General features: G+C 38.5%; 1 protein-coding gene across 2 annotated transcripts in view; it reads right to left on the bottom strand.

Annotated features, from left to right (window-relative positions):
- The window catches only part of PDE7B (phosphodiesterase 7B), a 180,980-nt gene that overhangs the window by 24,571 nt on the left and 143,247 nt on the right, over window positions 1-13,162 (bottom strand). For both annotated transcript variants that reach the window (XM_055809859.1, XM_055809858.1), the window contains one exon: window positions 884-1,035. In XM_055809859.1, coding sequence (XP_055665834.1) covers window positions 884-1,035 — 152 coding nt within the window. The remainder of the gene's footprint in view (window positions 1-883; window positions 1,036-13,162) is intronic.

Below are 13,162 nucleotides of genomic sequence, written 5' to 3'. Positions count from 1 at the left end.
AGCTCTCATGGTGACTACAAATTAAACTTTGTTAAACAAACCAATATACAGGAATAGCTTTTATAAACTTAGATACGGTGCTTCTGTGAAGCCCACTCTGCCACGCAGAAGAATCCATCATTATCACCATATACAGTGTTTTTACAGCTACATCAGTTCAGTCAAGAAACTGACTCTGGACTAACTGTATGACCTGCAATGGCATATGTGTGAATGAAATGTGCGTTCATTCCCATCGCTTAGTCTATATTCAAACCCAGTTATGGATTCTTTATTACTTTCTAACACCTAGCACGTAATCTTCTCTTGCAGAGAATAAAAATTTCCTAGGCACATAATCCCAATGTCATCAGTTGCACGAGTTTTTTTAGAAAATACCATTCAAAGAAAGTATAAGAGCTGCAAAATAAGATAATTATATTTTGATTATTGTGAAGTTCTTTGCAGTGAATGTTCCCTGTTTCCTAACCTTTGCCATCACAGAGAGCTGTTGTGGGTTCCCTAATAAGATGCTCCATACCAGCTGAGAGACAGCTGTCTTTTTTCAAGTGGATGAACTAAATCCTGTGTTGAGGCTGCGCTTACTTAAATCAGTAACTCAGCCAGGGATCCTTCATCCTTTAATAAATCCAGATTATAATTTAAGTTGACAGAATCTGAAAATGCTGAATAGATTTAGACATGTCCTTGTTGCTTTGAGACTAAGCCTTTAAAGCTGTAAGCATAAAAGAGGAATGGACAGTCTGTTTGCTGTGAGGCAGGCAAGTAATGTGGGCCATTTAAGAAAGATCAGCCATACATTTGTTTGTCTGAAGACTGAAAACACAACCGACGCTTACTGGAATATTATTAAAAGAAATGGAGATCTGGAGACCTGTCTTACCCTTGCTTGCCCAAGGTAGTCCTCATCCAGTAGGTACAGAGACGCTTGCGGTACAATTCCACGCAGTAACCGGGATGCATGGAAATACCTCTGGAAACTTAACAGTCTTTTCACTTTTTTCTTGGTGCCAATTTCCCCTGAGAGTGTAGTATCTGTGAAAAGCAATCAGTACAGCAACCATGAAACCCAAGATGGATGACATTCTCAATTACTTAAAAAGAGAAACAGCCAAAACTTTAAAATAGTGATACAAAAATCATCAAGTTCATGCTTCTTGCCAATCCACATGAAGGAGCAGTATTCAGATCCCTATACTTCAGCATAATATATGTGTTTGCTTCAAAAAGGAAATACATTCCTGTAAAAGAAGTACTAACGTAGAACTTGGAAGACCTGAGTTCAGTACACTCACTGCCTGCCACAGGCTTTAATGTGATCCAGGTTAAGTCATTGTGGGGGTGAAGTATCACCTAACTGTACAGGTCTGGAGGGAGCCTAAGTACTAGGCAGAGCTAGGCACGGGGAAGATGCTCTTATTCTTCCGTGCCTCCTTTCCCTAGCTATACAATTGAAAATGGCACTACCTTGCTACCCCACAGGAGTGTCACTGGAATACATTAAAACTGCATAGCACTAGTATGCAAGGTGATTTTGGATATAAAATCAGAAAAGTGACAACAAAAGAGAACTCAAAATACAGTCTGAAAGCACAAATGTATGACCCACTTTTGGAAAATGAGAGAAAAGAAAGGAATAAGTAAGAATAGGTTAATAATCCTATTGTATTGTCTGCTGTCATTCCTGCACATTAAGGCAGTTTATAAATGAAAAAAATATTTTAGTTCTACAATTAGGAAAGCAAATATATTCAGGCAATACATGCAATTCTAGTTATACAAGAGTATGTTTTTTTCACTCAGTACCAGGATAATTCTAATTCCCTAATGCTGTATTAAGAGATTTTCATATAGGGCTAAATTTGACACAAGAAGCAAGGCCGTTTTTATACAGTAATTAAATCAGTAATTAGAGTAATTAAATTACCTTGTTAGCAAGAAAAATACCCAGGCTTCCTAAAACTGACAATGACTTAGGTGATTTCATCTGAATTTTTAACAGAACGTCATGTACAGTTATGATATTTTCATTTTGCGGTCTGGTATAAGTTTTTCAAAAAGGGAGGACTGAAACTGGACAGTTGTTTGAAGGTAGTAGATTCAACACAATTTTATTTGTAAGAAGAATCTTGAAAGAAAATGAAGATTAAACATTCCTTTGAGAGAACAGTAATGACTGAGAAACAAGCTGCATAGCACTTCACTGGACTCCAGATTTAAATAAGAACTCAGGAAAAATATCCATGCACTGAAGATGACTCTCCCTATTCTGCTTTTTATTTTCATGAAAAAATGCTGAGCACTGTTCTGCTGTGAAATTAAAATTTTACTCTGTATGCTGTTTTTATCTTAGAATTATAGAATCATAGAATGGTTTGGATTGGAAAGAACCTTAAAGATCATCTAGTTCCAACCCCCCACCATGGGCAGGGACACCTTCCACTAGAGCAGGTAGCTCAAAGCCCCATCCAGCCTGGCCTTGGGCATTTCCAGGGATGGAGCATCCACAGCTTCTCTGGGCAACCCCTTCCAGTGCCTCACCAGCCTCACAGTAAAGAACTTCTTCCTTATATCTAATGTAAATCTACCCTATTTCAGTTGAAAGCCATTCCCCCTTATCCTGTCACTACGTGCCCGTGTAAAAGGTCCCTCCCCAGCTTTCCTGTAGCCCCCCTTTAGGCACTGGCAGGCTGCTATAAGGTCCCCCCAGAGCCTTCTCTTCTCCAGGCTGAACAATTCCAACTCTCTCAGCCTGTCTTCATAGGAGAGGGGCTACAGCCCCTGGATCATCTTCATGACCCTCCTCTGGACTCACTCCAACAATGTCCTCTGTATGTTGGTGTCCCCAGAGCTGGACACAGCACTTCAGGTGGGGTCTCACAGAGAGGAGTAGAGGTGCAGAATCAGCTACCTCGACCTGCTGGCCATGCTTTTGGTCCAGCCCACAATTCGGATGGTTTTCCAGACTGCAAGCGTACACTGCCAGGCCATGTTGAGCTTCTCACCAACCAACACCCTTAAGGCTTTCTCCTCGGGGCTGCTTTCTTTATGAGTATTATTATTCTGAGAGGTTTTTCAGAAAAGCCATTAAGGTTTTTTCAGATCATAGATGGTTCAGTATTTGATTTCTCCACAGCAGATGTGCAAGTACCTTCTGTAGCAAGTTTCTTCTGTAAGTAATCCAACAGCTATTGAGCAACACTAAATCAGTAGCAACAACAACAAACCCCCCCGTACTTACACACTATCAATAATGAATGTATTTTCTTACACCTGTAAGTATCACAGTTCTCGTGGGCAGCCGAAAGACGCCACCGAGTTTTAATAATATAAAAGCACAAAATAATCTTATTGCAACTTGACAAGCCATGTGTTTTCAAGAATGCAAACAGTAACAATGTCACTACTGTACCAGCCTGAAGGTTAGATTTTCATTTATGATGTGACAGCACCTGCCTTAATTCTCTCACACATTTTAAAAGCTGGAACAATTTCATGGCCCACTGAAGGAGTGACTAACATAGGTGCTAACAGTTACCCAGTGACAGCGACACGTGCAGCAACCAGTAACGTTTTCACATTTCTTTATTTATATAGTGCTGCTAAGAAAAGGCTGGCATTCAGTTTAATTCCTGGACAACAAAACACTCTTAAAATTAATTCACTCTTTAAATTTAGCTGATTCTTGCCCTTACAGCTTTTCCTAACTCCATCTTTGCCCCCAAGCTGTCACTGCTTTCAGGTAACAAGTTAAAATTTTAATGTACAGAAAACTTCCCTTTTGTACATTAAAAATGAGTATGTCCTCCAACTAATTTTTATCTAAATTAATACCTGTTTTTTTCAGTTAAATACAGATTACTGAAATCACTCTCTGTGCTCCCCTAAACTGTTCTTAAAACGAGTCCCAACAAGCAGCCATACCGCTGACTTAGGAAGAAGTGGGTATTTTATCCTTTGGATTAAGAGATTATTTCAGTAGCACAAATAATACTTAGCAAATCACAAACACATCAGGCTGTAATAAATAAATTCTTATTGTGAAAAATATTTTCTGAATTGAACCATCAAACTTGTTGCCTCTGCTTTCTCACATTGCTCTGTACGGCTGTCAGGGGTCTGAACTGAAATTTAATCATCAGCAGATAGCGCCTCTGAAACATGACATGCTGCTTCAGATGAGCACTGTATTACAGCAGATTATGCAAAAAAGATTACCCACAATAATCTGTTGTCCTGTATTTTCATTCATAAGGGAAGGAGTTCATAATACTGATAAAGAAGAGTAGGAAATGTATTTTTAAAATGGGGCTCTGACAGAACAGCCCAAATCCCGCGCTGCAGGCTATCAACATGCAAACTCTGGATGTTGGCTTAAAGGATATCCTGTTACAATCACATCCTTTGGGTCATTTCAGTAATAATTGCTTTGTCTATGAACCACAGAACTTGTCAGACGATGGCTATGACCCGTAACAGATTACTATGACATCCGCAATAATGTACCTCATTGTGATGGTGTCTTGCATAAAATTGGACTAAGACTCTGTCCCTCTCTGAGCACAACACCCCCCAAACTATTATAATCTCATCAGCAGTTTCTCTTTCCCTTCCCAAGACCAGTGCAAAACGAAAAAGAAAAGCGCAGCCATATGAAGTTGAGAGAAAAAAGACGACTAAAGAGGTGAAGCAGCTGAGAGTGAAAGCTTGAATTCTGTCAGTTCAGCAGTCGCACCTGACTCTCCCAACAATGAAGTGCCACTCCTCACACATGGGATCCACCAGCTGACACAAAATCAAGATGCAGTTTTAAGATGAGATTAAGGGTTTATGTGAATGACTTACAGCAATGCGCTGAACATGCCACTTCCTTACTAACAACTGTAAATTTCAATTTAGATTGGAAATGCAGAATTTCAATGATGACACTTGATGGAAGTCATACAGTGACTTTGAAACATAAAGTTATTGATAGCTATTTCTAATTAGGTTAAATTGAATTACCAGTAAATGAATCAAAAATATCACTGCAGATAAAACTGAACTTCAACTGTGGAACTATGAGTACTAAACCATACACTGTATTATCTAGTTAAAGAACACAAGCTGCAAGGCTCACATGGGAAGGTTTTAGTAACTGTGCAATTTTGAAATGAGCATTGAAGACAAGCAAGAACATATTTTATTTATCCCCATAAAACTTCCTTTGAGATCTGTGTTTATCTTTAATCATTGTGGCAACTTCTGAATGTTTTGTTTACCTTAAAAAAATATCATCTATATCTCTTAAAAGATGCCCATTCTCATATCCTGTGGAATTCCTGCCTAGCACAGCAGTTGGGGGAATCCTTCCTTGTATTCTGAACAAAGTTATCATATGGATTACACAGATATGCTGTATTAATTACATACACATTTACAGAAGCATCCATATAAGCATTCCTCACAAAGTGTAACTTTTACATTCAAAAACACAAGTGACCTGAGCTCACAGCATATCTGTCTCGATGTGTTTTAGCAGGCAGCAAAAATGGTTGTATTTTTCTTTAGGTAATTTGATAGCCACTTCACATATACACACTATCAGATCAGGGATGATGTCTGGATACTGCACATGGCCCTCAAGAGGTTAATAAGCCACAGGAATCAATGGTTGCCTTCTCTCTCCAAACAAAGTCACTCCAGTTACACAGATCTGCTCACCTTAATGTGCGCTACGGCTCACTACACCCCAACCTCTGTTATTTCAGGGAAAGAGGTTTCCTGCACTAGGAACTGCTTCCAGTTTTCTTTTAGATTTCCTTCACATTGCTGCACTAGTGTGTGCCCACAGGCAGTGTGAATATAAAAATGATGGAGGTTATGTTAACAATGGTTGAGTTAACATCCAGAAACGATCACATAAATCAAATTTGGACAAAGATGTACTTAACTCTGCACCAGACATTCATTGCATTGTTGTTGTTCTTTCAAAGTAAGCAAACTTGGTTATGCATTCAAATAAGGCCTCTGAGTTTTTCTTCACAGTATTGCATTTTTTTATTTTATTGCACCTTAGCATACAATAAAAACAGGTCACCCAGCAGCATGACCGGATAACAAAAGGTTTAATTTTCAAAAGCCAACTGATTCAGAAGCAGAAGACATTCTTCCTTTTCTTTCCAAAAGGATGCAGAATAAATCAGGTCCTCAAGCACCTGCCTTTGACTCATAGAATTTATAATACCCATTTCCCTCTTCTGATGATGCAAAGACATTCTGTATCAGCCACCACTCTCCAACTGTATGCCTGAAGAGTCAGGCAGGATTGGTACAAAAGTGCTGGAATATCTGGAAGATAAGGTGAGAGGATCAGACCTGCAATTTATTGTCCAGACAGTTTGCAAACAGCAAGGACTCTTGGAAATGATTTGGCTCTGGTCCTGTATGCTATGGAGGCAATTTCCTGCTCTGGTTCGTAGCTTAACAGCTGATTAGAATGCTTTTATTGGAGAGCCAAAGAGATATGTAACTGATTTATGAGGAATAATTGGTGTTTGTACATCTTTTTGTGTGTCAAATTATGCCAGGCCTTTAGATAACCTTTACTGAAGTCTTGTTTACCATACTCATTGCATGACTTGGTTGCTAAGTTTTTCTTATAAAGAAGAGTGCATAGCACCAATGATAGAAAAAAAAATACTGTGCCTTCTTAATCTCTTCTTCCATTATGTATTTATCATGTTATCCAAAAGACAACAGCAGCATGAGTAGGGATAGCTGAACTAGACCAGGTAATCTAAAAATTAATTCCAAACAATATTTCAAATTTTAATTTTGGAGAAGGCACTGGTAAACTAGAAAAAACAGATAACCTCTTCTCTCTGCACTGTCTAGCAGCATCACAAAAAGCATGGCCAGCAGGTTGAGGGAGGTGATTCTGCACCCTTACCTTGCAGTCCAAAAACCCTTCAAAAAGGAAACACTGCAGTTTTGAAGAAAGGCCTGAGAAAACATACCAAGCACCAGAAACCTATGTAAAAAGATTGTCAATTGAAAGCTTTCAGTCTAGAAGGACCAAGAAGCTCAGATGAATATCCCAGTTTTAATTCTCAATCGTCTGTGGCTGGTGTGAGAAACTGACAAACAGGTTTGATTCAAAAATCCTGAGATTGTGTCAATTTTATCATCTGAATGTACACTGGTCACTGCAATTAAGAAGAGAGAGATGAACACCTTGCACTGTATCATATCTACAGATAAACAAGTATTGTACTGAAATCTTGTAAATGTAGAAATCCTCATGAGACTTCCTCAAACTATATGGGAATCCAAAAAGTTTGTTATAAACGTTTTGTTTCTACTTGCTTCTCTAATGTCTAAAAAATTCTTTGTTCCTTGACTTTTGATAAAATTCAGTTTTAGAGGTCAAGTGCTTTCTGTTAGGTGCCATAGTTCATATGGGTTTCAACTGTATTATTTTTCTTTAAATGGGTAAACATTTTTTTCAGTTAGGAAGAGGCTGTGAGAAAGAGAGGGAGACTTTGAACACATCAGAGAAAAACAGAAAATTAGAAGCAAAACAAAAGATCCTTTAAAATTTTCCACTTTCAGCCAAGATTCTATTCTTCAACCACCTGCACAAGTGCAAAAAATCCATGCAGAGTCTTGTTTACAGAAGAGGTACTTGTGTGCTTCTTTGGCTAATGTAGTTAATGAAATGCGAGAGCTTCTGGGACAACAACTTTCTAGGTCACCTTGCTGTGGGGTTTCCTCTTTGAACATCACTTGAGGTGATGGTGTCCTCTTACAGCTGAGTTTCCAAACCTCAAACTCCGCAATTGTTGGCATCTTGGAGAACCCTAGTCATCCCCTTACCCCCATCCCAAAATATATTCCTTTTGACACTGCTTGAAAGAGACTACAGAACTTAAGAAGTATGCAGATTATCCCACTTATATACCAAATTATCCCATTACACCAAGTGTGAAGAAACTAGGGTTTCAAAGACCAGTTAGGTAACAGAATATTAGCTGTAACAACAGGAAGAGGAAAAAATTAAATCCAAATTTAAGATTAATTTAGATGTGTTTCTCTTCACAATTTACAGCCTTTATTGGGGTCATCAATCATCTTTATGCAAACAAACATCTTGTCACCTTTTATTAAACCTCCTACAAGTTCTTAGGAAATGGCATGTTGTGTTCTGTTTCATCACAAAGTTGTTATCATTTCAATATGAACCTTCACTTTGCCACTTCAACCTTCGTACAGTAGCACAGTCAGGACCTTTTTTTTCCTAAAACTGCAAATGTTCTATAGCTGATTATAGTTTCTCCAACAGGAAATGGTACATCCCCTCCTCCTTCACTCCCCCTGAGAAAAAGCAACATAACCTGTAATAACAGCAAAGCCAACTTTCATTTATCATCTTAATGATCCCTTCTCCTTGTTCTTTCTTTTCCTCTGGTCATTTGGAAAGTATCCTCTGTTATCTTCAGTACACCCTTTCCCTTTTCTAATCAGAGAAAAGAAGGTGGGGTGGCAAAATGGGTCACGCAACATTTGGAAACTTTTAAAGCGACATTCTCAGTTGAAGTGAATCCCAAATCTGTATTAAAAAAGTAAGTTGCAAACCTGCCTGTATAATCAGGTCAGTGTTTACTAAGACTTCGTGTGTGAAGCACATCTAGTTTCTTGTTTGCTCCATTTGCTCTCATGAGTTCTCCTGAAGCATCCATAACCCAAACTACTGCATTTTGTTAGCGTGAGTGCACGTGCATCAATCAGTTTTACATTCTGGCTCACATTTTCTACAAATGTAGTGTAAAAGCTAAACAAGCAGCATGAATGGCAGCAAGCAGAATATACTTTTCAATCTATCTTGTTATTCAATTCTGCAGATAACTCTTACAAACACTTAAAAATGCAAACACCACCCCTAACCAAAAAAAACTTGCTGCTAGTTGATGAAAAGGGGGAACCAGACTGACTTCTAATGACAGGAAGAATTCTTGAATATAGTGAAGTATTACTAGAAAACAGAACAATCTTTGTGCTGAAACATTATTAGGAGAATCCCAATTCATTTTCCTCAAATAGGTAACTGAAAGCAAAGCCACAGGCTGACTTCAGTTCTGGAAATGTTCTTCCCATTGAAACCAGACATAAACTAACCATATTAAGAAGCCCATGTGCCTTCGGGATGTTGATTAATATCTTTTGGACATGCTTATCCATAAGGAACTAAGGCAAGTATTATCTAGAAGTGATGCAGACCTCATAAGATCTCTCCCTTTCTAATTTTATAACCATCTGGAACTTTGGACTCATCTCCATGGGCTGGGTTGGGATCCGAATAATCCAGTCAGCCCTTGAAACTTCCTCACAAGGCTTTTGGTGTCCTAATTTAACCTGGGTCAGAAATATCTAAAAAGGCATCTCTCACTCCCACTTCTTTTTCTAGCCACAGGCAACAAAACAAGACAGTTAACCAAACTCTTTTTAACCTCACTCATTTGGGTTCGGGTTACTTTATGGTTTAGTTTTGGGTTGGTGGCTGTGGTTGAGTTTTATTTTCCCTGGAGATGGGCCCTACCTGAAAACCCTGGAGTGTTCAAAATCCAAAACCAAAAATGAATGTAAATTTTGCAAACAGACCCTTCTGTAGACAGGCAGAAACCACAGATTCAAACATCCACAGACTCTGGTTCCTCAAGATGGAGACTTTCTTGAATTTGTATCTTCCCTTACTAACCCTGACAACACTTGTCATTTCTGTAGTACCTAATTCATCACATGCCTGCAAAGAATCATTTTATTTGTAATCAAACTGAAAACCAGAGTATTTTGCTTGACTCAAATCAGACAGCAAATCAAGGACAAGAAATTGAATGGTACCTAATATCACTGTTTATCACCATCTGGTCTAAAAGTGTATCATCTATACTAACTTAATTTGCTAAGCTAAGCTTAAAGCAGGTGGGGAGACTCAACTTCTGCCTGCATGACAATGCCAAGATCCTAGGTAATATACAGATATACCTTCAAAGTATCTACAGACACGTTCTGACCTTTTAGATATTCTCAGGCCCCACTCCATGTTCCTGTTGCGCAAGGTGTAAGGAAACAGAAATCTATGTGGGCAACATCGGTTTAGTACAGAGACTCCACTTTGCAGGTCACTTACTACATCCTTTCACTTCCTTTGTCATCCTTCCTAGATCAATATATAAAGAATTGAATTCTATCAGACACTGGGATACTGTGGATGGCTTACTGAAAAGAAGTGGGTGCAAGATAACCAAATCAATGGTATGACTGAAACTGTGACTAAAAAAAAGCGCCCCTAATGAAGAAATTTTCAGGAAAAGTTAAAAATGCAAGCAGAAACAATTTTAATTCTGTAACTCCATGACAGACATATTTAAATATAGTCAATTAGAAGTTAATAATTTTTCCATTTGCAAGCAAAAATTCAATCCAGAGAAAAGCTTAGCATAAACAAATGAGAACTGCAGAACCACTGTTTGAGTCTTAAGAATCTCCTTGTCTTCTAACTTAAAGTTTGACAGGCAAATTTGTAGATAAAAACTTACTCACCTCAGATGTAAACGATATTATTTTGTTACTCTACTGAATTTCACCTGGCAATAAAACAAAGTATCTAACATAACTGGAGCAGGGTGAGGTCTTCTGTGGTTACTGCTGCACGCTTACCTACAATTCTAGATTTATCACAAGGAATTCCCTCAGACTTCTGGTTAATGCAATGAAGAAATATGTAGCACCACACTCACCAGCACAACTTATCATGAGATAATGATATCGGTTTTAATGAATGCATATCAGTCACTGGCAGGATCTGGTTCAACGACTCACTGAGCAACTTTGTCAATCAGAGAACTAAATTGTTGCTGCCTTACCCTGCGGTCCTTTATTTCTCAAACCCAAACTATGCTTTGCTCAAAGGAAAATTGAATCGAGTTAATTTTCACTGCAGAAGTGTTTCAAATTCTAAATTATTACCCTGCAAGTATCCAGTTTAACTCCTTTTCTGTCCTGTGAACACAAAAAAGGTTCATTTAAATTCACAGAAATTACGAAGTGCCAATAAACTGCCATCATTACTTTCAACCTGTGTTAGGTTCAGTTACAAGCTGGAGCTACCGAATTCAGAGTCAAACTGTCCTAGAATTTGTGAAGTTTTGTTTGGAATCATCTTACATCATTTATACATTGTATTGAGCTGCTTGACAGCACCTAACATTTGCCTATTCCATCCCATTAGTCTTTCTGGAAAATAGGTTTCTAATGCCAAGTCTTTTTTCCTTCTGCTGCTCCCATGTTAACGAATGCCTTATTTGCATGAAGAGAAAACCCTCTCCCCATTGTCCTATAAACCTACAGGGCTGTGCAAAACTTGTATCTTTTAGTTTGTAAAGTCTGAATATTTGTTCATAAGCACCATAGTGCATATGGAGCCTCAGGTCTGCCATGTGAAGCTGGTTTTTTTCTGTGATATATCTGCAGTCATCAGGAGCAGGTGGTCCACTTGTCTTATTACAGCAGGATGCAAAAAGGGATCACCTGCTTGCCTCCCAGGGGTCTCCACACCGGGCTGGCTAATAAGCATTGGCTGCTGCAGCCTCCCCTCAAGCTTATGGCTTTGTACCATCAACACAAATGAGTATCTCATTGGTCATGCACATCTCCACAAGTTGCAGGGACTGACTCAAGAGGCTGAGGCAAACATAGGAACTTTGCAATGCAGAACCAAGGAGTTCTTCGTGACCCAGGGATATTTTACATTCAGTTTTGCATTGCAGAGTCATCTTAACAGTCCCAAAACCCACCAGTACAACTATGTCTCAAGGAAAGTTTGCAACTAGGCAGAGAAAAGACAGGGTAAAGCCTTGCACCTCCTCGAGACAGAATCCTGTAAAATCCTCACGGTCCTGACAGCCTGGCACTGACAAGGTGACATAACACTCACTAACTTTCTGTATATTGCAGAGAGGAACTGGAGGAATGTGTAGATGGCATCGCAGACGTTAGCTCAAACAGCAAGAAGCCAACATTAATCCAATTGGATTTGATTAGGTCTACAGAAGATCCCATTTTCAGACCACAGGAAGTTTTCCTATCCGAAAAGACTTAACGGTGTCTTAAGTTACACAGCAGCTTTACTGCAGCACTCCAGAGAAAAAAAAAACAGAAGATACAGTCTACTTGGTGTTAACCCTTAATAACCGTAGTAAGAAAAAATACACCAATTTGACTGAATCTGTAAGTATGTTTAAAAAATTACATTTAAGTAACCTTTAGTCTGACATTAAATAGCAATGCCCTGATTATTTTTTTAAATGTCAATTTTCAAAATGAATGTCAACTCTGTTCAAGAATGAGCTTCAGTGTTTACCCTTACTTTAAAATAAGGGTGGTACTGTTCTTTGGAATAATATTTCATATGGTCGAGGGAACTATCACTACTTAAGCTCAGTTTGTCTGAATTACTAGGAAGCTGGGTAATGTTTATGCTGCGCTTCTTTAGAACTTCTGAGGATATTTCACCATAAAATTTTCTCTGCCTCATCCCTCCCTTACTGTAACAGCTTTCAGTATACAGCTGTTGCCTGTCAGTCATTGCCACCAAACAAATATAACATGGTGCCAAAATTTTACTGCAAGTATTACTTAGGTACTTCTCAAAAGGTGTGCAGTGATGACATTTATATATATATATATATGTTTGTTTTTGACAGGATGTGCAGCACCATGTTTTTCCTGCTTATATGGTATGCACAGCAGAAATGGATTTAACAGCTAGATGTCTATGAACAAATAATATAGAAATCTGTTTACTTCCTGGCAAAACATGCCTGCATGCTTTCACACTGAGCATCTTCATTTATCTGTAAATCATTGAGTGAGCCAGGCCTAGTGCACTTGCCATCTACAAAATTAGTAGTCAAACGCCCAGAAATCTCACTTCATTTTGCACTGAAAAATTAAGCCAACACCACTCCCTAGATAGAAAACAATAAATAAATACATAAAACCTGAAAATAATGGGAAATCCAAAATCAGCATCCCTGCTTCTCCTCACACAGAGATCACGATCAGCTGTAATGACTTCTTTCAGATTACAGAAGAGTAGTAAAAAGAAAGAAAAGTCAGAGGT

Source organism: Falco peregrinus, chromosome 7, assembly GCF_023634155.1.
Source record: "Falco peregrinus isolate bFalPer1 chromosome 7, bFalPer1.pri, whole genome shotgun sequence".
NCBI classification, from domain to species: Eukaryota; Metazoa; Chordata; class Aves; order Falconiformes; family Falconidae; genus Falco; species Falco peregrinus.
The sequence above is the reverse complement of the archived record's forward strand: the minus strand, read 5'-3'. Positions and strand labels throughout refer to the sequence as shown.